This window comes from Typopeltis vanoorti, chromosome 13 (genome assembly GCF_054136105.1).
Source record: "Typopeltis vanoorti isolate ZY-2024b chromosome 13, IOZ_Tvanoo_1.0, whole genome shotgun sequence".
Taxonomy (NCBI): domain Eukaryota; kingdom Metazoa; phylum Arthropoda; class Arachnida; order Uropygi; family Thelyphonidae; genus Typopeltis; species Typopeltis vanoorti.
This window is the reverse complement of record NC_143561.1, coordinates 112,157,585-112,185,341: the sequence shown is the minus strand read 5'-3', so window position 1 is coordinate 112,185,341 and position 27,757 is coordinate 112,157,585. Positions and strand designations below refer to the sequence as shown.

The 27,757-nt window shown below is 34.9% G+C and overlaps 1 protein-coding gene across 1 annotated transcript in view; it reads left to right on the top strand.

Moving 5' to 3' along the window:
- LOC150100475 (uncharacterized) overlaps nucleotides 1–27,757 on the top strand; it is a 177,607-nt gene that overhangs the window by 20,611 nt on the left and 129,239 nt on the right. The window contains exon 2 of the mRNA XM_090402662.1: nucleotides 322–527. Within this exon, the coding sequence (XP_090258788.1) occupies nucleotides 322–527 (206 nt within the window). The remainder of the gene's footprint in view (nucleotides 1–321; nucleotides 528–27,757) is intronic.

Below are 27,757 nucleotides of genomic sequence, written 5' to 3'. Positions count from 1 at the left end.
CTGCCCATTGTTTTATTTATCGTAATAAAAATCAGATATTGGCATTTTGGATTAATAAACGATAACATTTATCATGGGGAAATCATCGGGAAACAATAATAATGCTCGTATTATAATATGATGTCTGTTAATAAATGGTGTGTATCGTATTTTACGAGAACAAATGAAAATCACAAAGAGGAATTTTATTCTAAGGCATAAAATTGTAACGATTTTTGTTCCTTTTTATTTTTTTATTTATTTTTGAAACATGGAAATGCGCTATAATAACTAAACACCGAAACTAATTTGCGTTTTTTTTTTTTTATTTATTTATTGCAGGCACGGGAGCAGTCAGATTAATCAGTCTTCACGTTCCAGGTGCCGTTATCCACGGCGAATCTGTTTGGCTAAAGTGCGATTTTGACCTTGAAGGGGACGAACTCTATTCAGTAAAGTGGTACAAAAATAATGTTGAGTTTTATCGTTACCAGCCCCGGGATCGCCTCCATGGGCAGACGTATGATTTACTCGGTGTATACGTTGATGTAAGTGAGTTTTAAACTTTTTTATATATAAATATATAACTTATTTGGATGTTTTATGGAAGCTTATTTGAATGTTTATCGCAATAATGTTTTGGCTCGCTGCCAACGTGCTGCAGTCCTTTGCCGCCATAATAATAATGTCGTTCTTCCATCACTAGATGATTTTCAGATTAAGAAATATGGTTCTTTAAATTTCATGAAAAATATTATTAAATAACCAATCAGAAAAGCAAACAAAATGTTGAATATTTCAGATATACATTTCATATCGCTAAAGAGATTTTGGTGTTCCATTTGATTAAGGAGAAATTGAATATAGTACTGTGTTCTACTCACACCGAATGTAGTTAGATCGAATGTTGTAACAATGAAGAAATTGGCTGCACGAGAAACCTCGGCCTACACGTGAAAACGCTGAAGTGTCACATAGCACAAATACGAGGCAAAGTTTGAATACTGATTAGCATAGCATCTAAAAATATGAAATACATAACAGTTTCAATCCATGACGAAATCTTGCCGTGATAACCAATCGATGAAACAATAAATAAATATTTAATGATGTGTATGCAACGGATATGTTTTTTATATTATTATTTTTTTTTATTAATATGCTTCATTTCACCTATGCTTACATGCTCTGTCTAGTATTGCACCATAATAATGATTGCACCATAATAATAATGAAATAATAAAACTTCACCTGTTACTTACAAAATAAGGGTACTCACTAATACAATGGTCATAAATCGCTGCACTTTAAGTATAAGGTAAAAGAATATGTGATATAAAACTGATTATTTTCTAGTAGTAAAATGCAAAAATTAACATGCGAATAAGTTCCAAATTTAACTGCAACTTATACAACATGAAAAAAGTCTTTCGCAATTTTCAGTTAAATTACTATATCTTGCTAAAGAACTGAAGGTGTATTTTTGCCAAATATTTTTCATCATATCCACATTAAACGGTATTTTCTTTCAAAAATGATCTAATAAAACATGTTTAATAATTCTATAATTATACCAAAAGCATCATCTCGTTTATCTTATTTGCACAAATCCTACTAAGAACTGTATAAAAATAGTAGACTTTCTCCTCTACGATTTTCTTTTCTGATATAAATTATACGGAAGCGAGTACTTCTTAAATGAGTATCTACGACTGTAACAAGAAAACTGGATTACATATAATATTTAGGGAGAAGGAAAAAAAAACCTGTTATTGTGGAAATTAAACAGGGAAAAAATAAAAAACATTACTTAATTTAGCAGTTTTCTTCATAGTCTAATCAGACAATTTTTTATATAATTTGGAATGTGGTAAAAATTATGCAGTCAACTTATTGTCTTTGCTTCTATTTTGAAAACAATAAATCAACTTCCATCTCTCTTTCTCTTTCTTTCTCTCTCTCTCTCGCGCGCGATGCTTTCAAAGTATGTTGTTATAAAATTTGTTCACAGAATTTATCACAAACAAAATGCACCTCTGGCCACTTGAGGTGACACTTTGAAATACGACGCTGAGTATAATCCAATGTTTGCAAACAATCTGGAATGCTGTAGATGTGCAAGCTTGGTAGCCTGCAGGGTTTACTCCTTTTTTTTTTTCTTCATTTTTTGGGGAAGGGATAGTCTCTTTTTGTTGATTCTTTTTTTTTTCTTCTTTTACTCGTTTTATCGATCGATTTCACGATACACGACTAGACCTGCGGGGTCGAAGGTTGTACGTGTCTTAATGCCCTCCCAAATGAGACTCCGGTCCGTGTCGTCCTCGTGCTCTCGTTATACTCCCAGATGTACAACAACTTTCTTCTCCCTCCCCCATCCCCCAATGTTGCTACTAGTTTTCAATTTACTCAAGTTCTTAACGAATGGTGCTGCCCTCTAGGGAGAACATACAAGGAATGCATTCGCCGATATAATCTTACGAACGGCGGGAGGTAGACAGGGAAGAAACAGATTGGTTTCGTTTTCTTTTCGTCTTGAAAATTCCATCTTCTAAAGAGACAGGCCGAGCTTTTGTGGAAATGTTTGTAAAGATTGTAGCTCAGTGTTTGGAAACTAACCACTAATGTTTTCTTTCTTTGAAATCTCCAAACAAACTTCCACTGCTCACGGAATAATTGTAATAATAAAATCACGAATTAAACTTAACAAAATTGCTGACTACCATTTACGATTAGCGTCAAACAAATCTGTTTTGCTTGACAGAAAAATCTCAGCCCTCTATTAATATAAATTCTGAAAATATTTCGTCAAAATTTTATTTTTATATTTTCTTTTAAAAGAGACACACATATTTCTGTAAATATATAAACAGCCCAAAATTAAAAATAATATTGTTGTAATATTACATGGGACAAAATTACTACAGTATCCTGCTACTATTTCAGTACGTTACCTCGAATTAGCATTTATATTATCATAAACGTTAGCGTACAATAAACATCTGGCGCGCATGCTCTGTAGCATTTTTTTTCGAACCAGAACGGATGTTGTGATTTACGAAATAAATAGATGACTGACAATTTGATGATATGAAAAAGAGGCCTTTGGCAGTGGATTGTATGGAATGGAGTGTCCTCCTGCAATGAATCCTCGCAGGTGCCACGCAATAATAATAATAAATTGATTAAAAATTCCATCTTTCTGTGATCCGCACATTTTACATCACACTATATAAACAGTCAATAATGAAGAAATTTAGGCGTAGAGTATAGGAGATATATTCTAATCTTAAGCATCTTTGTTTTACTTACTGCATAAGTTATTAGAGCCTCTATGGTTCAGTCGGTATAGATGAGTCCGCCATGTAGTCGGAAACACCTGGATTTGAATCCGGTCTATGGCGTGGTTGGTCTCATAAGGAAGTGGAGTTATTATTATTTTTTTTCTCGGAAACTCGGGTTTGTCATCCTGTCCATCTTATTCTGCAATCACCATCCCCTAGTAGAATGGCATTGCTACTCCAAACAACCAATCTTCGAACTGAAGAAGCCAAAATAAACAATTTTAGTAAGTGATTTGTTTAAAATTCTAATTTACAGCGGATAGCATTTGATCTTCAAACTGTTGTGAGTGATTTTCTATCAGGCATTGAATTATTAAAATATCAGCTACTGAAACGCAGAATAAGGCTTTAAAGCAACATGAGTTTTACGACAATATTGCATTTTATGTAATTGATATCACCATCTAAATAAAGAGTAATTTACCATCTTTAAAACTGTAATTTATGAAATTTGTGTGCGTGTCTGCTTAGTTTTCTTCACAAGAAAAAAACGGAAGCAATTTTTCACCGCGGCAATCTGAGACGAAGCCAGAATTGAATAGAAAATGTTTCAGAAAAAACTTCTGTAAGATCAGAAGCCGGAACAAACGAGTGTCTTTTTATTTATTTTTTTCTTCTTTTGCTGTCAGCAGACATTTTAGCCAAGAGCCATTTTCATGTCAAAATCCCACATGTAAAACTTGTGAAATCGACTACATCCATAAGTTGGCCATATTTCATGCAACCAGCAGAATGCCGATGCAGTGGAAATCTACGTTTGGCCTACCATTTTTTTAAATTCATGAGCAACCTTAGTTTCACTATTCTGCCTTTCTTTCTTTTTCCTTCTCAATCTATTTTCCACAAGATGTAGGGCAGGTTATCATAGCTTAAATTCTGTTCTAACATACGTAGTCTTAGTTTATCAGTCATAAACCACGCACACTAAATAATGTATGTGTTTTTTGAAGAGTTCTTAAGGATTGAGGGTATTCCCATAATATCTTTGTGCCTTTTTCGTTGGTTGTGTTTAGGTTTGTAGAAAATTTGAGAACGTGTCAGGTGATAATACTATTTGGAGAATTAAACGAAAAAAGATCTTCATTTCAAAGGAGATTTTAGAAGTGACTTCTCAAACATTTACGGTGGTTTGTCCAACTACATCATCTCATTATAATTGTGGGTCGCGTTGTTTGAAATTTAAGAGATGAAGAGATTATATTTTCAATAAGGTATTGAAAGATGTTCGCCTATATCCCTATTTAAAAAAAAATGCATGGTAAAATTTCCTACTACTTTTAACAAGTTTCCCGTAGAATTAATTTACTTCTGCATACAGGAGCGTTTTCAGTTCTGTCAGTGATATTCACCTGCTGGAACAATTCCTGACGCACCGCTTCATTTCGTACCACAAGAGTTCAATTAGATTCAGGTCGGGCTCTGAGATAGCCTTAATGTCTATCGCAGAGTCAATTTATAGACCCTGATCTATATTTAATTGCTATCTTGAAACCAAAATAGACTTTTGCTGTGTGATAACAAGAATTATCTTTCTGGCACAAGTCTTCTCTTTACCATAGAAATCATTGTCGAAATGCGGTATACATGCTTTAATCTGGAACGATATCGTTGGGTCTGCCATGCTTCCAGTTGTCCCATTGGGTGAAAACAGACTGCTGATGGATTCACCGAATCCATTTCCTAGAGATAAATACTGTTATTGCGTTGTAACACACCGACTCTAGTTTTCCGAGTTTAATCACAATTATAATCAAAGCCGACCAATTAATATGAGCACCTTCTTAAAAACACTGTCTACTAATTTGCATAACTTCTATTTTACACGTTCTTTGCATGATGTACCTTCTTCTCGAGTATTGCGATACTTTTAACAAAACAATGCGAGCACATATTGAGTTGTGCTCCCTTACTCTGTGGTCAGCCAAGACTGCTAAACATTCATGCCATCATATTCATCTATAGATGGAGCTGTGGAAATAGAATAAACATTTAAACTATTTTTTTATATTATTTTTTTCTTATGAGCAACAAAATGTCTTCTAATTTGTTATTCTGTTCTTCGGTAACATTCTTCACCCATAGTCAACTGCTTGCTAATACCTAAGTTATGTTTTTTTAGAAATCATTAACCCTTCACCCTTCACCCTTAATGAAGAAATATATTCCCAAACTCGCTGTCCATCAAGTATTATGGTTATCTTCATTTAGTGTTTACTCAATGTAAAACTTCACACGGACAGCAAATATAAATACTTTATTCCGCTACCCCACAAAATTTCCAGAGAAATTCACCGCACTTCGTCATGCGACGAAGATTGATTATACAATGGTCATTTCTGAAATCTCTGAGGTACAAGTAATGCTGTGGTCTAGCTTAATCTAATTAACAGTTCATATTGAAACCCAAGTTAACTGTCGTTGCGTGCTGCACTGTTGCTTTGATTAGTTCACGTGTGGAATGGCTTGTGGAAAGCGCTCGGGGCCAGCAGTACCTGCCAGGTATCTGATAAATCGTATTCTGCATTGGCGGGTGTACAAGCTGAAATGATTTGGGTTCTTATGACCTTTATATCCTTCAGGGTCTTATTCCAATTGAGCAGGGGGGCACTAGGGCATTCGAATAAAGAAAGTTAATAAAATATTGTACTCTGCTGCTCAATAAAGGTAAGGAAAATTATTATATGTTTAGGAAGTCGTCCAGTTTATTTCGAGACGTCGCAAACAGTTAAACATGTTAAAACTATTTCGAAAAAGTGTAATTTGCAAAAAAAAAAAAAAAAAAAAAGCCAGACAAGGCCACATGTAGACCAAGGTTAGGTGTATATTTTTTGCTACGTTAGAAAGGGGTTACACCCCTTCTTCAGTAACTACTAGGCTTTACCAGAGGTGTCATTATATATTACGTTTCCCAATTCACCCATATTTACTAGTCAGGCGTTTCCTCTGTTTGTTTTTTTTTTAAAGCAATTTGTGGTAGATATGGAGTTTGTCGAAATATTAATCAATGAATGTTTTTAAAAATATTTCGACAAAGTCCATATGCATGTAACTGAAATCACATTAAAGCGTGAACAGAAACAGCAAAAGAACAGCCACTGATTAACCCGAACGTGGAACACATTCGAGATTTTCTTTCTTCATCGAAAACTACTTCGACGAAGACATTCACACGAACAGATACTGAAATTAGTTGAGTCTATTACTAAGCAAAAAGTTTTAACTGCGAATATTTGCGACACATGTCTAACCGCACGATGGTCGTAAGCCGTGTACTGTTACAATTTTAACATTTTTAAAACAAGTTACATTTTGGATACGTGCATCTATTTTCGGAGACGTGTGAACATACTGAAAGATTAGGGTCAAAATTTTTCAGTTCTGCAGATAAATATGTCACTTACAGAAAGAAATAAAAGCAAATAAACAAAATAATCTTCTAATGTTAATCCGATTAAATCAAAAGTAATTAAGCTGCTTGCAACCACAACGACAACATCATACGAGAATGAATTTAAGTAGTTATTTATTTTCATTTCTTTAATTTCTCTACAACGACTCCCACCCCCACCCCCCCCACTTACATTCGGTCTCTGTTGTTTTATTTTAATTTTCAAAGCACTTAATACCATTTAAATTATAAACGTGCAAACCATCTCTTTTTTTTTCCCATGTTTTTTTCTCTGATTTTATTAAAACACATCTGGTAAACGTATTCGTGTTCTAAATAGAGTGAGCTGCGAAAGTCCATATATATATATAATGTGTGTGTGTGTGTGTGTGTGTGTGTGTGTGTGTGTGTGTGTGTGTGTGTGTGTGTGTGTGTGTGTGTGTGTGTGTGTGTGTGTGTGTGTGTGTAGAAAGTTTTTTACCTTGGGTGTAATATATACGTTAAAGATACCAAGAAATTTTATACTTGGTTTTAATCCTTTTGCCAAGTAAGAAAAACAAAGTTTTCCGCGTGAAATATATTCTCAGAGCTACTTGTATATAGAGGGTAATGACTTCATATCACTTGCCTTAGTATGTATCCCATAATGCAAAGCACACCCCTTTCAGGAGTGTATAATGCAATGTGTTAATGGGAAGGGCCACTACCCAGACCGGTTTCAAGCTTTATTGAGGTCTCTTCAGTGGGAGCCAGACCCGGGAGAGATACCAAGGTTGAAGTAATGCAGAAATCATATATATCTCATATACAAGTGGACAAAAGGTTTGCTTGACCTTCTTAATAAAAATCTCTGGATGAGAGAAAGATGTAGAACTCATCTTTCTACATGAATATCTACATGAATATATTTCACGCACGAAACTTTGTTTTGCTTACTTGGGAAAAGGATTAAAACCAAGTATCTTTTAAAACATCTTTGAGATATAGATTTTATGTACTACAATATAATATAAAAAATTATTTTACTATCATTATATTATGCTATCTACAAAGACTTTGTACAGCATAACTTATATTGAGACAAAACGCGAAAAAAGATAAATTAAGTTATTGAGTCGGTCTGTCTGTGATACATAAATAGATTTGTTGGCTTTATTCCACTGATATCGCTATGTATTAAATGTTTTTTTTCTTTCTTTCCTCTTAACGTGTTACGCTGAAGAGCTTGTTTTGAACAAGTAGCTGGCAGCGTAGAAATTTAATGAATGCTATGCTAAGACAGTGAATCCTATTTGTAGAGACAGACACTTACATTGTGTGCTATGTAAGTGTCTGTCTGTTAATTAGAATATATTATATATATTATTATAATATATATTATAAATATTATATATTTATAATATAATAAATATATAATAAATATTATATATTTATTATATTATGTTCTGGGTGAATTTGTACCTCTTGAGAGATGAAAACTGAAATTTATGAAGGAAAAGTTTTTCCATTCTATACGAGACCGGCTAACTGAGTTTCAGTTTAAAAGTTGCCAAAGGACAGTGTTGAGTGGCTGTGGTAGATAATTCTTTTGTCAGATTATAACCAGAGCACAAATCTACCTGAGAAAAAACTTGTATAACATTAAAGTTTCAGACCAATGAGTTTGAAAAAGGGAGAAGTGGTTAAGAATATGATCTAGAGCTTTAAGATGTGATCTTGGGGATGGTATGTCTAATATTCCGGTCGGTAGCTGGACCATTTTGTTTTTTATCATTGGTTTACAACGAATACCTCATTTCTTCCAGCTTGGTTAGTCGAAATTGAAAGCCAGTGTTGGATCGTCCTTCCTGGCTTTTGATCCGCCATCTTGCTTTAGCGTTGTTCTTATTAAGGTTAATTAATTGTATGTTGATTACTAATCCAAATATAGGGAAATTTCTATTATACTGCGCCACCTTATATTCAGATTAGTCTATGCATAATAGTGTAATCAAATATTAATTAACTCAGCAGTCTAATGTTTATATATAAGCCGAATTTTACATTAACATTTAAGGTTCGCGCTAGGTCCGATAATTTTATGAACGGTGCAGTGGAAAAGAATCAGGCTAACAATAAATTGAAAGCCATAAAACAAAACATTTAATGCAAGGTTATATAAAATATACATAAGCATACTTTGAATACAAGATAATGCAAAATTAACTGAGTTCAACTACACATAACATTCACTTAACTTTTGGTATTAAACACTGAGCTTCAAAATCTAATTTCTCCTCAATAAGCAAAGATAGTTCTAAAGTTCTTTAACACTGAAATTCACAGCAAATATTTTAACAATAGTATTCTCTATCTATCCCTTATTAACCTTCTAGCTTCGGCTAATTTCGGCATAAACACCACAGTTAATGTTAGGATTTAACAGAAGGAGATAATTTCTTATAACTTCACTCTAAAATGCTATAAAGTACAACTGTTCTTACCGGAATAAATCTTTGCACATATTATTCACTGAGGCACACTTAAAATTTTAGATAATTATCACACTGGAGCTACACATTTCAAAAGTAATCTTCTTTAAATTAACTTAATCTTTAACTTCAGCACATCACAAATGCAGACACACTTGCACTAGAAAATTCACTTATTCCTCATATACTACTTTACAATAGAATCAGCTTTCATTTATCTTCCTTGAAAGCTCTGGAATACAACATTAACTTCAGGATTCCATATCAATATTCTGAGTTGTCAATTTACATTTCGATCCTTCGTAATCTGATCACAGCACTTAATTCTTTGTACTACAGCCTCTTATTTAACTCCGTGCTGCCAATAAATTATTTCCTCATCTCTATTTTACTGTTCTCAGTGCCATTAATGTGCTGAGTGCTCCAGTTGTACTCAGTCCCTAGTTCTAGTGCTAACTCTGCCGACCCACTGCTTTTGTTTATAGTCCTTATAAGGACTGGCTTAAAGGGGCGAAGCAAGAATGTTTTTCATCTTCCCCGTTATCTGTAGAGGACAGTGTAGGGATAAGGTGTTATTGAGCTATTAAAGCTCTGATCATGGCAAGAGGGTAACAGCAATAGCCACGCCTCAGTAAGAACTACAGCATTGCCATCCATTACCCTCCAAGGAAAAGAAAAAAAAAATTCCGTTTATATATTTTCACTCCGTTTTCCCGCCAAAACTTGTTCTCACCGTCTAGCTCATATCAATTCCATCTCACATTCCATAACTCACGCGCTACACTCTCGCGCCTTCTTTTTTTAACTCCGTCTCCATGACAACAATTAGAGCAATACATAAGCATAAGTATTACATAACATTATACCTTCACATACAGAAATAAAATAAAAGGATATTTTTCAATTCAAATAATATATAATTAAATATGATGAACACAAATTCTTCTATATTAATATAGGAATAAATAAAATAATCTGAACGTTATTTTTATACAGAGTCCTTTCCATTATTAATACATATCCTAGATTAAATAATAAAAATAAAAACTCAAAGATAATTATATGAATAATAGTTTATAATAAGAGATTTACATTAAATAATATCTACAAATGTGGCCTTTGATATGGTGGATTATGTTGGATTCTGAAAGGAGTATTAATAATTTTGATTTCTCTTCATTCAGAATCCAACACACCAGTTATAGTTGTGGGGATTAATGTAACCAAGAACGACTTCATTATTAAGGGAGTGGATTGCAAGAAATCAAGTTTAGGGATAAGAAGCCAAAGAGTTCAGAATGATGTTCAGAATTTGGGGCGCTGTAGAAACATCAGATGAATGTTGCAGAAAAGGACTAGAAAAGTTACAAAAAAAAAAAAAAAAAGATTTAATTATTCTGTATGATTTAACATTAGATTAATGTCTCCCATTCTCCTGGCTGAAGAAATTACACAGAATGTAGCATGAACAACTAAGATGTATCACGATTGCTTTAGCTACTCTTTGAGATCGAACTGATGCACATAAGTTTTGTTTCCATTTATTCCAAGACTGTTCACGCGGATGCTAAAGTTACTAATTAGTAAGGTTTATGTGTGTTTGTTCTTAGGGTCTGTCTTCACACCATCCCATCCTCCAATAAAGCGAAGAAACGTAATCAATTCGCTTGTCTTCTTTCTCGAAAAAATCGCTCTTATTGCTAACAATAATACCCATGCTCTCAAGCAACATCGGATGTCTCTGCTTAAACTAACATCTTTCATGCGGACACACGCCAGTCTGTTATATGGCCGATCTGTGATTTTCCGTTCGACGGCTCAGTCAGTGACGAAGATACGAAGATACCCTTTAGTAAGAAAGACCTGAGTTCGCATTCCGTCCAGGAAGCGAGCTGAACCCAGGTCCCAGACATGATTATAAGGATTTTTAACTGTAAGGGGGGTGGTTAGCTAGTCTCATAAAGAGGTGGCAGGGTTTCCTCCAAGAAAATGAAGTTATCATCCCACACACAACAAAATCAAAGAGCCAGAAAAGCACGTGCGGTTAACAGGTGCAATATACGGCCTCATTGCCTTAGATCAGGGGTCGGGAACCTTTTTGAACCAAAGAGCCATTCACCAAAAAAATTAAAACAAAATTTGGGAGCCGCAACTTCAATTCGATTTTTCCTGGTGACTCAAAGTTGCAGTTAGTTCAAACTTTGTAAATTTGTTTTTAATTCAGTACTTCCAGATATCAAATACCACTTTTATGTTTGCATATAAATTTTTTATATGTTCAATAAATAAAACAATATTCAGTTTTTAATCACAAAACATGTTTAAGTAAGTATAATATTGCAAAAAAGTCAGAATTTGTATTGCAAAAAGAATTAGTCCGAACAAAAATACAATATTATGTATTTCAATAGATATTTGATTGTTTTAATTTAAACTTCATTAATGAGACTTTTGATTTTGCATCTTCTCAGCCAATTTATTAAATCTGGATTGTATGTCGTGCACTTTAATAGTAATTCTGCTTTCAAACTTTCATCAGTCAGTTTGTTCCTATACTTATTTTTAATGTAATTCATTGAAGAGAAAAATTGTTCGCAATTGTACGTTGAACCGAAAAGAGTCAAAACCCCAAAAGCAAGTCGCCTGGCATTTGAATAATTAGTTTCCTCATTTTCTTCAATTTATGCTGCCATTTCCTGAAGTTTTTGTACCCAGATGCTTTTATTCTGAATTTCCAGAAGCTCCATTTGTAGTTCTGCAATTGATATTCCAGGAAAAGCTTCAATATCTATTAATTTTAAATTGCAATTTAACGGATGTAATATAAATTTCATCATCTCCTGATGTTTTTTAAAATCCTGAAATCTGCTTGTAAATGAATCTAAAATTACAGTAATCATTCCAGTGAATATTTTACAATCAACTTTTTCTTGATTTAAATTCAATCTATAATTTTTTAGATTTTCAAAATATATAAATTTTTTCTTCAGCAACATCTTCGAAAAACATTCTTAGTTTCTGTTCAAAGGTAAGGACTTCCTCTAGTAATTGTAAGGCTGTGTTTCCCTTCCCTTGCAACTTCAAATTTAACTTATTAAAATGTTCTGTCATATCAAGCAAAAAACAAAAATTTTGTATCCATTCGGAATTACTGAGAAGTTCCACATCATTTACGTTGTAATTTTTAGTGGTTAAGAAACCTATTACTTCTTTCAAGCACTGAAAAAAAAAAACGTTTTAATGCTTTTCCTCTTGATAACCATCGTACAGATGTAAATGTCGCTAAATCTTTATGTTGACTACCTAGTTCCTCTAAAAATGTGTCAAAAAGTCTGTGATTCAACGCCTGAAATCGGATGAAATTGATCATTGGCACAACGACATCCATCACTCTTTTTAGTTGTGGTAATAATCCCAAAGAATTTGCAACTAAAGCTTCTTGATGCAACATGCAATGAAATGAAATAACTCCATGCGGAATATGAGTGGAGAATAATTTAACAAATCCCTTATTTTTCACAATCATAGAAGGCGCGCCATCGGTCGCAATGCATACTATATTATTAATATTTATATTTTTATTCTGTAAATTTGTTAGAAGGTTTCTGAAATATCTTGACTTGTAGTGTGTCCTTTAAGTGTTAGCAGATCAAGACGTTCTTCTCGAATACCGGAAGATCTGATATATTTAACCAGCACATACCATTGTACCATATCGGAAATATCATTTGAATCATCAACCGCAATAGATATAAAATCGGCAGAATTAATAGCCATAATTTGCATATTTGAAACTTCTGCAGAAATTGTTACAATCCGTTCCTTGACAGTTAGTTCCAGCCGAAAGAGGTAAATCTTTTATTTTTTTACGTATCACGTCCTTCTTTTCCATATCCTTAAATAGAATTTCAGAGACATTATACATGCAATTTTTCAGAAATTCACCATCGGTAAAAGGTTTTCCCGCTTTCAAGAGGTAACAAAAAACTTGCTTCAGTAGTATTTGACGAAGATTTCGTCCAAGTTGAGAAATTTCTTTGCTGAAGCAATGTTTTCTATTGTAATTCTTCAGTATTTTTTTTCTATTATCACCCTCAGGATATTTTTTACTGAGGTCTAAATGTTTTCCTCGGAAATGTCGTTCGACATTACTTGATTTGTTATTTTGAAGTCGCAGATGACAAATTAAACATTACGGATCGCCATTTACTTCTATAAATGCAAATTTCTCTATCCACATTTTATTGAATCCTCTGTTTTCTTCGATTATTTTTCTTTTTCTTGAACTCATATTCGGAAGGTTATTATCACAAATTTACCTGCAAGTAAAAACACAAATTCAGCATAATAACATAATAAAAATTAATTTATATACCTGACACTAAATTAAACACCAGTTTAGTACCACAATAAATAAGTTAACTAACAGAATATTTATTTTGAAATATATATTATATTTCATACATACAGTTAAAACCCGTATGTATCTAAAAGCCGTGGTGTTTGACAGGACAGCCGATCAATTAGTTCAAATTTTCGCCGTGGCGCTAGTTACCTTAAGCATACGTAACATGCGCAACACACATCATATGCATAGTATCTGGCGCCACGAACAGGCAGTATCAAAAAACAATATTTAGTTGTTTGTATTAATTATGTATCTTTTAATTCAATATAAAAGAGCCGCACTTTGTTCAGCCAAGAGCCGCAGGTTCCCGACCCAAGCCTTAGATGCTTCCAAAAACCAGGCTTTTTCTTAGACGCGTGATCACTGTTTAATATAAAGGCCATCCAAAATCCTTCAACTTTCCTCTACACCCTTATAAACATTTAGCTTCAGCACCCTACACAGTTGTGTGTGATTAGACAGACCGGTCAGCAAATAATTCTACTGGCCAATGGAATATAATAATTCAGTTGATTCAAAATATTTCTCAGAGTGTTGTGTTATCATTAGTTTTGCTAATTTAGCAGATAAAACTAATTTATAATTAGTTTATCTGCTGAGTTAGTTTTTACCTGCTGCTTCCGTCAGTTTTATATTTTATTTGTTTTGTGTCCCGATTTCACACCATATGGAAATCAGTCATCATTCTTCCCCATCCCTTACTAGCATTTGATAGACACATCTTCCTAGAGCATAACTTTTCCTTACGAAAGTCAGTCAGTTCGGTTATCCTTCGAAAGAAAGAAATCCGAGTTTGAAACAGTTTGCAATCGCAGGTTTCAATTAAATATGCGATGAATTTTTAGAATGTTGCACTGAAAGATTAATCTCCAGTATTAAAATAATAATAATAATAATAATAATAATAATAATAATAATAATAATAATAATAATAATAATAATAACGATCTTTCTCTCCTTCTCTTTATCGCAGAAATTACAATTTCTTTTCAATGTAAATTAAAACCTGATGTTGCATCCTACCACCGCTGTATGGGAAACGTTGATATTTAGAATTTGAGTGAATTTTATTTATTCATTGTGGAGTTGTGGTAGAAAAAATAAGTACGCCGTGTTTAAAAAGCGATTATAATAGCGTGTATAAAACAGAAAAGTCATAAAATGATATGTCATTAACGAAAGTCGTTCGTATTTTGCATTGATTATTTGAAATATGACGATTCACATAAAAAATGTAACAATGCATTTTTATAATTAGAAAAAGAAATCCCTGTTTTGAGAGTTCTTTAAAACTTCTTGGATGTAATTTACTAAAGTACAGAGTCAAAAGGCTTCCCTTTGGCATGCTAAAATAAAATAGAAGATATTAATAGCCAAATGCAGAAGTAACTTAAGAATATGGATCCAGTCATATTTCATATCCAAATAGAAAAAACTTGGAAGAAAAGCTTCGAAAATTTACAAGAGAAAAAACCTTATGCATCGGATTACACTGCTTTTAGGATTTTAGCTGTTTAGCCCTAGTGCGAAAACTCTCAACTTAATAATAATAATAATAACATAATCCTTACAAGGACTGGCTTAAAGGGGCGAAGCAAGAATGCTTTTCACCTTCCCCGTTATCTGTAGAGGACAGTATAGGGATAAGGTGTTATTGAGCTATTAAAGCTCTGATCATGGGGAGGGTAACAGCAATAGCCGAGCCTCAGTTAGAACTTCATTGGCTACAGCAATGCCATCCGTAAAGGTAAAGCCGTCTCTAAAAATTCGGAGGACCCCTAGGCCACTCCTAGGCGAAAGACCGTCCATCTCAGCGTTGGCTCCACTTAGTGATGGCGGCACACACGCCACCACCGAGCAGAACTGCTCAAATTCCGAAGAAAAGCATTCACCGACAAAGCCCCTCAGCGGGCCGTGCCGGAGAACACTTTCCCTGGAGACTCAAATTGCTCACTTAAGGCAAAAACCTTAAGAGAGCGTACTCATAACTCTCTAATCTCAGCGCCCCAGGGGGTAACAGCAACAGCCGAACCTCAGTTAAACTTCATTGGCTACAGCATTGCCATCCGTAAAGGTAAAGCCGTCTCTAAAAATACGGACGATTCCTACACTCAATCGTGGGCGAAAGACCGTCCATCTCAGCGTTGGCTCTACTCAGTGATGGCCTTCCATCCACACGCACCACCGAGAAGAACCGCTCATATTCCGAAGAAAAGCATTCACCGACAAAGCCCCTCAGCGGGCCGTGCCGAAGAACACTTTCCCCGGAGACTCAAATTGCTCCCTTAAGGCAAAAACCTTAAGAGAGCGAACTCAAACTCTCGAATCTCTGCGCCCCAGGGGGTAACAGCAACAGCCGAGCCTCAGTTAAACTTCATTGGCACAGCATTGCCATCCATTACCCTCCCAGGGTTTCATCCATCACACCAATAATACCATAACCTTATACCTTATAAGGACTGGCTTAAAGGGGCGAAGCAAGAATGCTTTTCATCTTCCTCCTTATCTGTAGAGGACAGTGTAGGGAAAAGGTGTTACTGAGCTATTAAAGCTCTGATCATGGCCCTCAGTTAGAACTTCATTGGCTACAGCATTGCCATCCATTACTCTCCAAGGGTCAAATTAATATTAATAATAATAATACCATAACATAACATAAACATCATTGGCCAGAAGGGTGAAGCAAGATGCTTTTATTCCCCGTTGTCTGATAGGGAGGATGAATTGAAGGAAAGATTTATGAGCTGAGAGCTCGCCCTGGGGGGAGGGGAGGGCACGGAGATTAGTCATTGTTGGAAGTATTCAGGATGGCTTTTGGCCTCTTTTATTTGAAGAGGTCAGTTTCTTCATAGTTTGCTGCCTGTTTAACTAGATCGTTGAGGTGTGTAGAGATCTTTGAGAAGAATTTTTCTGCTGTAGTTAGTAGGAAGGAGTAGATGTAAGGGATGTTTGTATCTCTATGCAGTTGGACGTTCCTTGCAAACCACGGTGCATCCAATATCATGCGCAAACACCTATTTTGCACTCTCTGTAGCCTGAGGATGTTGGTGTTGGATGTGTGGCTCCAGGCTGGAGATGCAAATATCACCATGGGGCGGATCGTCAGCAGGTAGTGGAGCACTTTGATTCTGGTATTTAGTTTGCTTTTTCTATTTATTAGAGGGTAAAGTTGTGCAATGGTTTTAGATGCTTTCGCGCATAAGGCTTTGATGTGTGGGTTGAACGTTAATCTTTTGTCTAGAATTACTCCAAGATATTTTGTTTCTGTTTGCCAGGGGATTTTGGTGTTGAATAGATAAAGATCCCCCATGGGAGTTGCCAATCTTCTGGTGAAAAGTATCGCTACACTCTTTTGGGGATTCACTTGTAATCTCCATTTGGAGAACCATTGTTCTGGCTGTAGCAGGTTTTCTTGCAGTTTTTTAGTGACAAGATGTGGTCATAGAGATCTGTCAAGTACTGCTGTGTTATCCGCATAAAGTGCTAAGATGGATGACATTGAGTTGTGTGGGATGTCTGCCATATATATCGATATTAAGAATAAGATCGGTGCCAGTAGGGAACCTTGGGGAACTTCCGCAGAGATCCATTAATACCATAATTAAGTTCTTAAAAGAACTGGGAGATGGACTGAGTCCTTGACTCTTTATCCCGTCATCTGAATGAAGAAAATCTGTGTGGATGGAGTGTTGTTGAGCTAAAAAGCTCTAGTCATGGCTGGGTAACGGCAATAGAAGAGCCTCAGTTAAAACTTCATTGGCTACAACATTGCCATCCATTACCCTCGAAGGATATTGTCCTTAGAATTAATAGAATTAATACCATAATAATCGCATGTGGGTTAATTATATTTTTCATATGTGAACTCTTGATAGGTGCATATTCAAATTTATAAAATGTAGAATAAAATGAAGTAATTTAACAAAATAACTTAAGACAATATTATAGATTCAGTTATATTTTATAGCAAAATGTAGAAAAACTAAGTAAGTTTCGAAAATTTACTATAGATAAAATTATTACTGAGTAAAAACTTCTTGAATGTATGCTATGAATATTTGTGGATTAATGTTCTCTAAGGAATGAAACTTTAATTGTACCAAGGCTGAATACTTAATCATAAACGCTGTGATTCAGCACGCGATTCCCTCTCACTCTCTGTAAATAGAATATGAAATATAATGATTTATGAGATAGAACAACGCGAAATGAGAGAATGCTTATGTTATAAGGTGGAATGTTAGTAATTGTCAAGATGGCCATTACACATGAGAGAGTCTGCTGGCATGAAGCGTCTGTGGGCCTATGGGAAAGGCATGCACTTTACATCTAATTTATGCTACATTTACTACATGGTTTGTGGATAAAGAAAGTGCACGGAAACATGTTTGTTAACACGTAAGCATTAAATATTCTATTAATAAAACAGCTGAATGAAAAAACAAAGTGTATGTAGTGTGCGTTAATAGATTCAGCGTTAACAAGTTGTACAATTTAATCCTTTACATGTTTATCGTGTGTAATTAATAAATTATTATTACGGCAGGCACGGTTCACTGTATGTCACATAAATAAATCTTATTTCACGAATAGGGAAAAAAAGCGATTTAGTGTTTCAAATTGTCTGCGCATTTCTGAATATTGATTTTGTGGTTTTTCTGCTTGCTGAATATTCATTTGCATACTAACGTTTATAAATATGTTGATCTGTTGACGCAAAGAAAACATTTATAAAAATGTTTTTATAAATTACGCCAGCCTGGTTGGCCGAGTGGTTAGCGTATCCGCTCTCTATCCAAAAGGTTGCGGGTTGGAATCTCACCGTGAGCATGGATGTTGGTGATTGTCTATGAAAGAGGTGGTGGGCGGTAGATGGCGTTGGTGTAGTTGCAGTTCGTTGTAGTTGGAGGATTGTGTGAGTGGTGGAGACAAAGTGTTGTCGAGTAGGTGCCCTTCTTCGATTAGTCCTTAGACTCCCTGGTAGTGTCATGCAATAATAATAATAAATTACTATGCCAAAGGTAAAGTATGATGTTAAAATAAATAAATAAATATCACGCAGTCGTCATAATGGACATAGAGGGGTGTGTACGCACAAATTGGTGTCTGTTATCGACTTTAGTTCTGATTTACCATTGTGGTAAATCAGAACTAAAGTGACTTTTAAGTGCGAGTATATCTGCATAAAGGTTACCAGTATGTGTATAAATATTGCATTTGACAAGGCAACAGCGGCCACTCTGAAACATGTAGAAGTCAGTGATAAAACCTACTATGCATTAAAACCTTCAGTAAACAACTGATAGTAAAAGATTCTAAGGCTTGTATGTTCAGTGTCTGCAGTCAGGATTCTGCAATTTTTTTCTACCTGAAAAACGACTAAATATATTTAATTTTCAACAATTAACGACTTCGTTATCCACAGATTGCATTTTGTTTTCCTTTTTGAAATAAATATTATGAATTTTCCTTATCATAACATTATTAACCACAAAATTCTTGCTGTGTGTGTGTGTGTGTGTGTGTCACAGCTGCTTCGAACTCGCAGCCTGTTGGTTGGAGAGCGGATACATTAATCAACCAACCAGATAGACAGATTGTTGCAATAATTTCTGTGGCTCTCACTCGAGAAAGGTTTTTTTGTGAACATGTGGTACATTCGTACATTGGATGGGTTAAGGATTTTTCTATTTTTTATATCAATTTTATATCTTTTTTGTAATATTTTGAGATATTTTTACATAGTCAGAAACCTAGCGATATGGATCAGACATCTTTTTCAAGCCACTTCACGCCTCCAGTAAGCAGGATAATGGTCGCACACCGGACTATAAAATTGATCTCCCACCAAAAATATGACGTACTGTGCACATGCAAAATATTTGAAGTTGTATATATAAAATTTCAAATATATTTATTTTGTATGTATAATACTTCATATTGCGACAGTCTTCCTGTCTTGTCGACAGACTCACACATATGTACGTGTGCGTGTGTGTCACACTTGTTGGCCGATGGTTAACATCTCCAACCCCCTGATGGTTCGAATCCCGTCATGTAATGGAGGCTTGAAGTGGCTTGAAACAAAAAAAGTTCAACGTTTTGTCTCTAGAGCAGTCGAAATTTTCGACATAGCCGGGCTATGTCAAAAAATAAAATAAAAACTATTAAAAATACAAAATTGATAAAAAAAATTTAAAAAAATCTTTAGCCCGCCCACGGTTCTAACGTACTGTATGTTGCTAAAAATATTGAAAAATCCCATCAGACACGGACAAATGTGAAAAAAAAAAAAAAAATCGAGTAGATGGCGTCTAGGAAGATATGTATTTAAGGGAAACTGCTCAGAGATGGTTGCAGAAAATTCTAAACGGGTACTTCGGAACGATGACTCTCTACCGTCTATTTTTACCGGATGGATGAACCTGAAAATTGGTGGCAGCCCGGCGAACGCTACGAGCAAGACGCTTGTCCCAACTGTAAATCACAGGGATGCTACGGGGACGGGGATGTGTGGTATTAGTCCAGTCGTTCGTATCAGAACTACCAGAAATGGATTTGCGTCTCGACTTTTGGGATAACGTCTCACTCCTGCCATTACGTAATTATATAGTTGTCCCCCCCCCCTTGTACCGCAAAGGCTTGTATTTGAGGATAGCATTCGACTCTTCATATTTTTGAATCCTCTGATGGGATGAAAGACTCAGGAAGCTGTAACTGTAGTCATGAGAGGTCACATGACGTACTCTTTTTTTAACCCCACATCAGTATTTTACGATCAACACAATCCTAATCCTTTTACCTGCTGAAATGGTTTTGAAAAGTGCATTTGTCGTTGTTGCAGCTTGTTGCCATTGATCCCATTAGTAGTTTAATTGTTATGAATTGTATTTTTTTCACTTTTATTTGCACGATTTTAAAATTACACTCGACCTACATTTCAAACTTATAACTTGTTCAGGATTAGTTAATGATGCATATGCTTCTATTTAAATAAGCATGTATAATAAATATTCAACTTTATTAATTCTGAATATTAAATATCGTGATAAAACATGATAATTCATATTCAAAACAGTTTGTTTATCGTATTATAAACATATTTATTATGAAATGCGTATACCATTCTCCTGAAATTCTATCGACGCGAAGGAACTTTGGACTTGGAAAGATGAGCAACATTGACACATTAAAACACTGCACTCTGTATTATCCATGACGGGATTCGAACCCGGATCTTCCGGTGAATCGAAGGCGGCACACCACATTTTTAATTTATTATTATTGTTATTGTATACTCTTGAAACTCTCTCTCTCCTTCATTTCTCATCCTGACTCGAGTCTGAAATTTAAAGAAGCTGCTGAAATCTTCTCACAGGCGAGTAACAAGATATTGTTCTCCACAGCATCATTCGCTCTGCACTTAATTACAGACTGTCTAGCAACAAACTTAAGGCCAATACCTCTAACGTCTGAATTAATAATTCAATAATGTGCTTGGGCATTTTCCAGTGCTTTGAAATTATAACCGTTTCACAATTAAATCTCGTTTCGAATTCTCTCTTTATGATTTTGCACCCATTTGCTTTAGGATTTGCTTTGATATCGCTTTACAATAATAATACTCCGTCGTTTTAAATGCATTTTCGTATGTGGTCATTCGTGTCCTGTTCTCACTGCGTGGCCGAGTTTTGTTGAAAACAGAACACTTCATTACAATGACTTTTCGTCATTTGCTAATTTACGAAGGACCAGGTGTAAAGTTTACAAAGAGCTAATCGCATAGCAGAAGTCCATAAATTGTTAGCTGTGAAGTTTAACATTAAAAGCACAGTCTGCAGTGAGAAATGCAATCAAACGTTGAAATACAATATTGTGCTTTTATGTACAGTTGATTAGTTGTAGGCCGTCAGCTGCAACTGACAACTTTAAACACAAAGTTCAGTAATAAAAAAAAAAAAGAAATGTTCAGTTAACAATTAACATTAAGAATTATAATAACGTTTCCGAGGATCCTAGAGAATAATTATGAAATTAAAAACCATGATAATGCTCTAATTATTTTGCATTTTTAAAGACAGATGCAATTTCAGTAGAGAGAAAATCAATTATTTTTATGTTATTATTCAATTAAATAAAATCTTTTACTGATATTTAAAAAATCAATACATTAGTATATACACATTTCCACATTTACAAATATTTTCTGTCGTACAACATTCTCCTGAAACTTGAATTTTGTGTAATGAGAATATTAATAATGACATGGCTGGTCGAGTAGACAGCACATTCTCTCTCTCTCCTGTCAGTACGTCATGCATTCATTGTGTAAATAGCTGTCTGTGGATCTACATGACCACAACGTACGCTTGAAATAGGATGTAAAAGTTGCACGTTTGGTCTGTAGGGCGTAACATTTTTTATTTTTTGTAGAAGCTGTGAAACAAGGCTATTGAAACTACGCTATCGAATAATGACGATGATCCATACACAAAATATTATCAATCGTTAATTTGGAAGCTGTGACCTAGCTAAAAGATATTGTGCTCTTTTCCTGTTGGAAGCACGACAGAAACTTGAACAAATACGTGATTTTAGGATTTGTTAAAGAATATTTAACGTTGTAAATCATAACATGAATTAGAAAGTTAATTTCACTGTGGGATGCTAGATTGCGTGACGGCAAATCGCAGCAGATGATACGATGATATAATTAAAAAATATATATACTCCTAGAATGAAGTGGTTATATGGATTTAATCTGATTTCATTACGTTTATGCATTACCTTAAATTAAGTCGATATTCACATTCATAAGTTTGTTCATTCTACTCGTTTACTTCCTCTAATTTGCATCCACAAATCCCGAAATTTGCTCTTTCTTTATTTTTCCTTTTTTTTTATAAATCTTAGTTTCTGATTAAGACGTAAAACAATCACACGGAACATCTTTCTGTTTATTCTATATGAAGATATCTTATTACTAACATAAACATATTGGATATTTTTTTCTTTCATCCTCAATTTTCAAAGATGAGAATAATTTTTGATTTTTTTCTTGTTTACTTCATATAGAAAGTACTTGGCGTCGAAATATATCAGACTGCATTTTTTTTTTTTTTTTAGTCACCGACCGTGGGATGATCTGCAAATGTAATTTTTGCAGCGCACGGCAACAGTAACGATTTTCTGAGTTAATTTCTTGTAAATGATATTTTCGTGAAAAAAAAAAAAAAAAAAAAAAAGTGTGCGTGTAACACATTTACGAAATACGGAATATGCTGAAGAATGCCCACTTTTTTCATGGCTGAAATCCCAATTATCTCTTCGTTATTTTGTCATCAACTGTAATCTTGAACGTTGTTTATTTGGTGAGTTTTTGTACTGCATTTGCTGCTTCAGTTTTCGAGGAAAACAGAGGTCTCGAGTCTTGGGAAATTAAGGCCCGATTGCCTTTGCTTTCGGGGAGTTGTGATGATTTAAGTATTAACTGGGTTCTCTCAGGACACTCAATACAAACAGTTTCCCGTTCAAATCAAAAGCGTATTTCATTCGTGCACTCCGATTCCACAAATAGCTTATCCAGATTTCTTCTGGGGTATTCACAGTATTTACAGATTAATAACTTAAATACTGAAGAATAATGAAACTTATCCACTACCATTGTCATAAAGGTGTTTTGTTAGTTTTTTTAGGATGAAGTTACTTGGTCTGGGATTGCAGTGATCAGCTGATTTTGCCTTCCGCAAGCACCAGTTTATCGTTGAACACAAAATTTATCACAAGCCCATTTCGAAGCAGTATTATCTCTCTCTCTCTCTCTCTCTCTCTCTCTCTCTCTCTCTCACACACACACACACACACATGGCCTAAAGCCCTCTTTAAGAACGTATAGCATGTTAAGACGTCATATGGAAATTTGCAATATGGTTAGAACACAGAATTTACCTTTATAAATTAGTATAATTACTTTTGAATACTGTATTCTGAAGTCTGATTTGGTATGATTCAGTTGTTGTCGTTTAGCATTTTCCAGAAAAAAAAAAAAAGAAGCAGGAGCTAATATATACTGGTCAAAACAATTACGGGATATTTCTTGTTGTTATTCTTGTTAAAATTATTTCAAGCTAAAATGTATAACTTGTTAAATTTGTAATAAATATCGATTATTTAATCAATATCACCCTATTCATAAGTAAGAAATATTTATTCATGTATCTCATTTAACTCATCTTCCTTCCCCTTTCCCTTTATTCATGTATAAAGTACTCAATAGTTATAATTATTTGAAGAAATGTGTAATTATCTGACAGAAACTAAAATATCCCCTAATTGTTTTGACGTTGTAGTATCTACAGGGTGGCCATAAAATAACTTTCCCTCTTTGGAGGCATATGTATCTAAAACCAATAAACAGAATGAGAGACCAAATTTTATATTGAGACTTTGGAAGGCATGGGGAGATGATTTCCGCGAAAAAAATATTTAGTACCAAAAGTCGCCGATAGGGGAAATTTTGGCGCTGAAGGAGCCCAAAACAAGCGGATAATTACATTAAAGGCAGATAAAATGGAATAATAACATTTCGACGGTGCAAGCGACAGCCGTCACTCATTCCAGCTGGATATGTGGCGCGTTACAATGATAATAAGAATAATAATAATTAAACTAAAACAACAACTTGCGAGCGACACAGAAATTAATGTAGCGATTGAACTTACAGGAAATAATATTTTATTTCATCAGAATCAGGGTGTCCTGGACCACATACACGATTTTCAATGTGCTGATCTTTCTTGTGTACAACAAATTGCATTCGGTGTGCGACATGCTCTACAGCTGAGCGTAAGGAGTCGGATTGGATGTTCCTAACAGCCCGTTTTATGTTCTCTTTCAAGACATGCAAGCTGGGAACGCCACCAACATACACAACGGATTTCAAATACCCCCCCCCCACAGCCAAAAGTCACATGGAATGATGTCCGGTCCGGGGATCGAGGCGGCCATGCCGTCGGAAAGAACTGACTGATAACCCGACAGTCATTCGAATAACTACCTGAACGTTCCCAATCCCTTTTAACATGTTCATTGCCAATCACGCGATATCGCGCGGAGCGAGTTCTCACCGAGCGGACGATCACGCGTTATCGCGTGGACGTCGCTAACTAAATAAAAAAATATAAAAAATTTGGCCACCACACGAAATTCCAATTTTCAGCTTGGCAATGAAAGTGTTAAAGTGGAATTGGTGGCTCTGAATTGGTGAAATTCAGAGTGTGGCTCTGAAAACGCAGGTAAAATCCTTTTTACCTGCGTTTACTGCAAATATTTAACTGCTTTCGGCTCCACCAGCATCAAAATTTCCCCTATTGTCGACTTTTGGTACTAAATGTTTTTTTCGTGGAAATCATCTCCTCGTGCATTCCAAAGTCTCAATATAAAATTTGGTCTCATTCCGTTTATTGGTTTTAGCTACAGATGCCTCCAAAGAGGGAAAGTTATTTTATGGTCACCCTGTACTATGATTTGATATTGCTCACAATCGATTGTTGGCATATATTAAAACCACCTAAACGGCCACACTGATAAAATATATATAAAAAAAATACATGCTTCTTAACCATATTATTTCTATATTATCCATAGATTATATTGATTTCAATAGGCACTTCGCATCCGTGTCATCATGGACGTATATATATATATATATATATATATACACATACACGTCAAGGCCTGTATGGTGGTTAAATGCTGGAAAAGAGATTTGTTTTGGGACCCCACAAGAAAAGAAAACTAGGTGCTAATTTCCGGATTTGCCAGCTCAACATTGAAGGAATCAGCTTTGCTAAAAGTCAATATCTCTCAAAAATCCTTCGAGAAAATGATATAGACATAGCTGCCATTCAAGAGACGCACACATCTAATGAAACAATTGAAATGTAGAGGAAAAATTGCAGGGTACGATATACTAGGAGCTACACATTAGCAAGCTCATGGCTGTGCAACTTATGTACGCAATAATATAGAGAGTGCCCACTTAATATCAGCGAATATTAATCAGAATATACACACTATCATAGCCAAAATTGAAGATCTCACAGTGATTAACATCTATAAGCCTCCCCTGGTAGAATGGCCACCTGAAGTAATTCCCATATTTCCACATCCTACTATTTACATCGGAGATTTTAACAGCCATCACACCATGTGGAATTACAATGATAATGATGAAAATGGTGAAGCATTAACAAACTGGGCTGAGCAAAACAATCTTAGCTTAATATTTGATGCAAAGGACAAAGGAACCTTTAAGGCTGCAGCATGGAAGAGGGAATACAACTCAGACCTCTGCTTTGTTACCCAAAATTTGCAAAATCAACCGATAAACACAACAAGACAAGTCCTTGAAGATTTTCCACAGAGCCAACATCGCCCAGTATTGGTAGAAGTAGGAATACAAATACCAATAATACGGTCTATTCCACGACCAAGATGGAATTTTAGAAAAGCGAATCAATGGTGAACAACCTTGTAAAAATCTCACCAGGAATACTTTGTGGGAAATGCCTACAAAAGTCACGTACGGACGGAAACGACTGAAAAGGAAAACAAGGTCATTAAATATTAGTCAGAATAGCAAAATATATGACGTCTGACACTATGTACTCGCATAGACATTTGTAATTTTTCCGCCCTAGCAATTTGTGGTAATTGATCTTGTAAGTAATGTGCGCTTAAAATTGATATATTATAAGCGCAGCATTTTTGTGCATATGGATAACTTGGACTAAAGTTCAAAACTAAGGCAAGAACATATTTTTGTTTGCTTTAGACAATATGAGGTATGGCATTTTTAAAGATTCCAGGTTGATGCCACATTTGGTCTTTTTTTCCCCTTTTTTTGTATATATATTTCTTAGCATATCTTCGTTTAGCCATGGCGGTGAAGAAGCCACGGCTTTGTTAGCTGTCACTTTATTTATTTATTTATTGTATATACAAGGCATAAATGTGACGAAAGAGCCATATCATTCTTCCGGAATGTTGCATTGCACCATACGAAATTTATTACGTTATTTTATTCATTCACCGAGCCTCCTTAGCTCAGTTAGTTTAGTTGGCTGGTTTTTCTTAATGCAAAATAGGTCAAAATAACACACGCAATTAACAGACATAATTCATTAACCTCATAGTTTTAGTTTCTTCGGCTATAATTCCAATACAACATCAAACATCCTCTCTACAGGATTAAAGAGACTGCTGTTAAGCTAAATTTGAACCGTATATCTAAATAAGCTGTAGTTATATTTCATTCGGTGTGTAGAATGTTAGCATCTCCTTTCAGAGAGGTTTCTGGTTCCTTCAGATTTATGATTATTACAAAGATATTTGTAATAAGGTTTCAAGTAACATTCTTGCGTATTAGATTCTCTTTCCAAGAATCCCTTATTTACGATGTTGTGTGTCTATTCTTTCGCAAACATTAAGCTACATTTGTCTTGTCGTGAAGTCACCTGTTATGTGCGGGGTGATCTTTTCTTCTCTTCACGATTCGCCGACAAGATTTCATTTCTTCACTAGCATTTCAGTTTTCATAGATTTCGCAAATATTTGAATTACAGCCGGTTAAATTTTCTGCATCGTCTTCCGAAAATGCTTCTATTTGCACAGTTGGTTGTAAGCTAATTAAATCCAGCTTGTGTGCGATTCTTCCACTTTTGTTTTTAAATTCGTTATTTATTTAAACTCTTAGATCGTTTTCGTTCTTTATCTAGATTTATATATCAGTAGGCGATTCGATATTTTGCCATTCTCTACAGAATCGCAAAATTGAACATGTGATCTGAAAAAAAAAAAAAAATTAAAAAAATGATCAGCGTTTTATTGATTGTTACATATCTCTTCTTGCATTTTGCATTCGGTTGTCCTTTTTTTTTTTTCTCTCGGAGAATGTGAGAAAAAGGTGGAGTTTTGTTCTCTAATTCCTTTATCAATACCTCAAGCAACTCGTGGCTCTGCTCTTTCTCTCCATCGCTGAAAGCTTCCGGCTCATTCGGTCAACCACGCGACATTTGCGCTTTTAGAAAGACTTGAGTTTAAATCTTGTCTAGGACATGAAGCATGTTTAAAAGGACTTTTCAAATGAAGGTGACATATACAGAGGTAG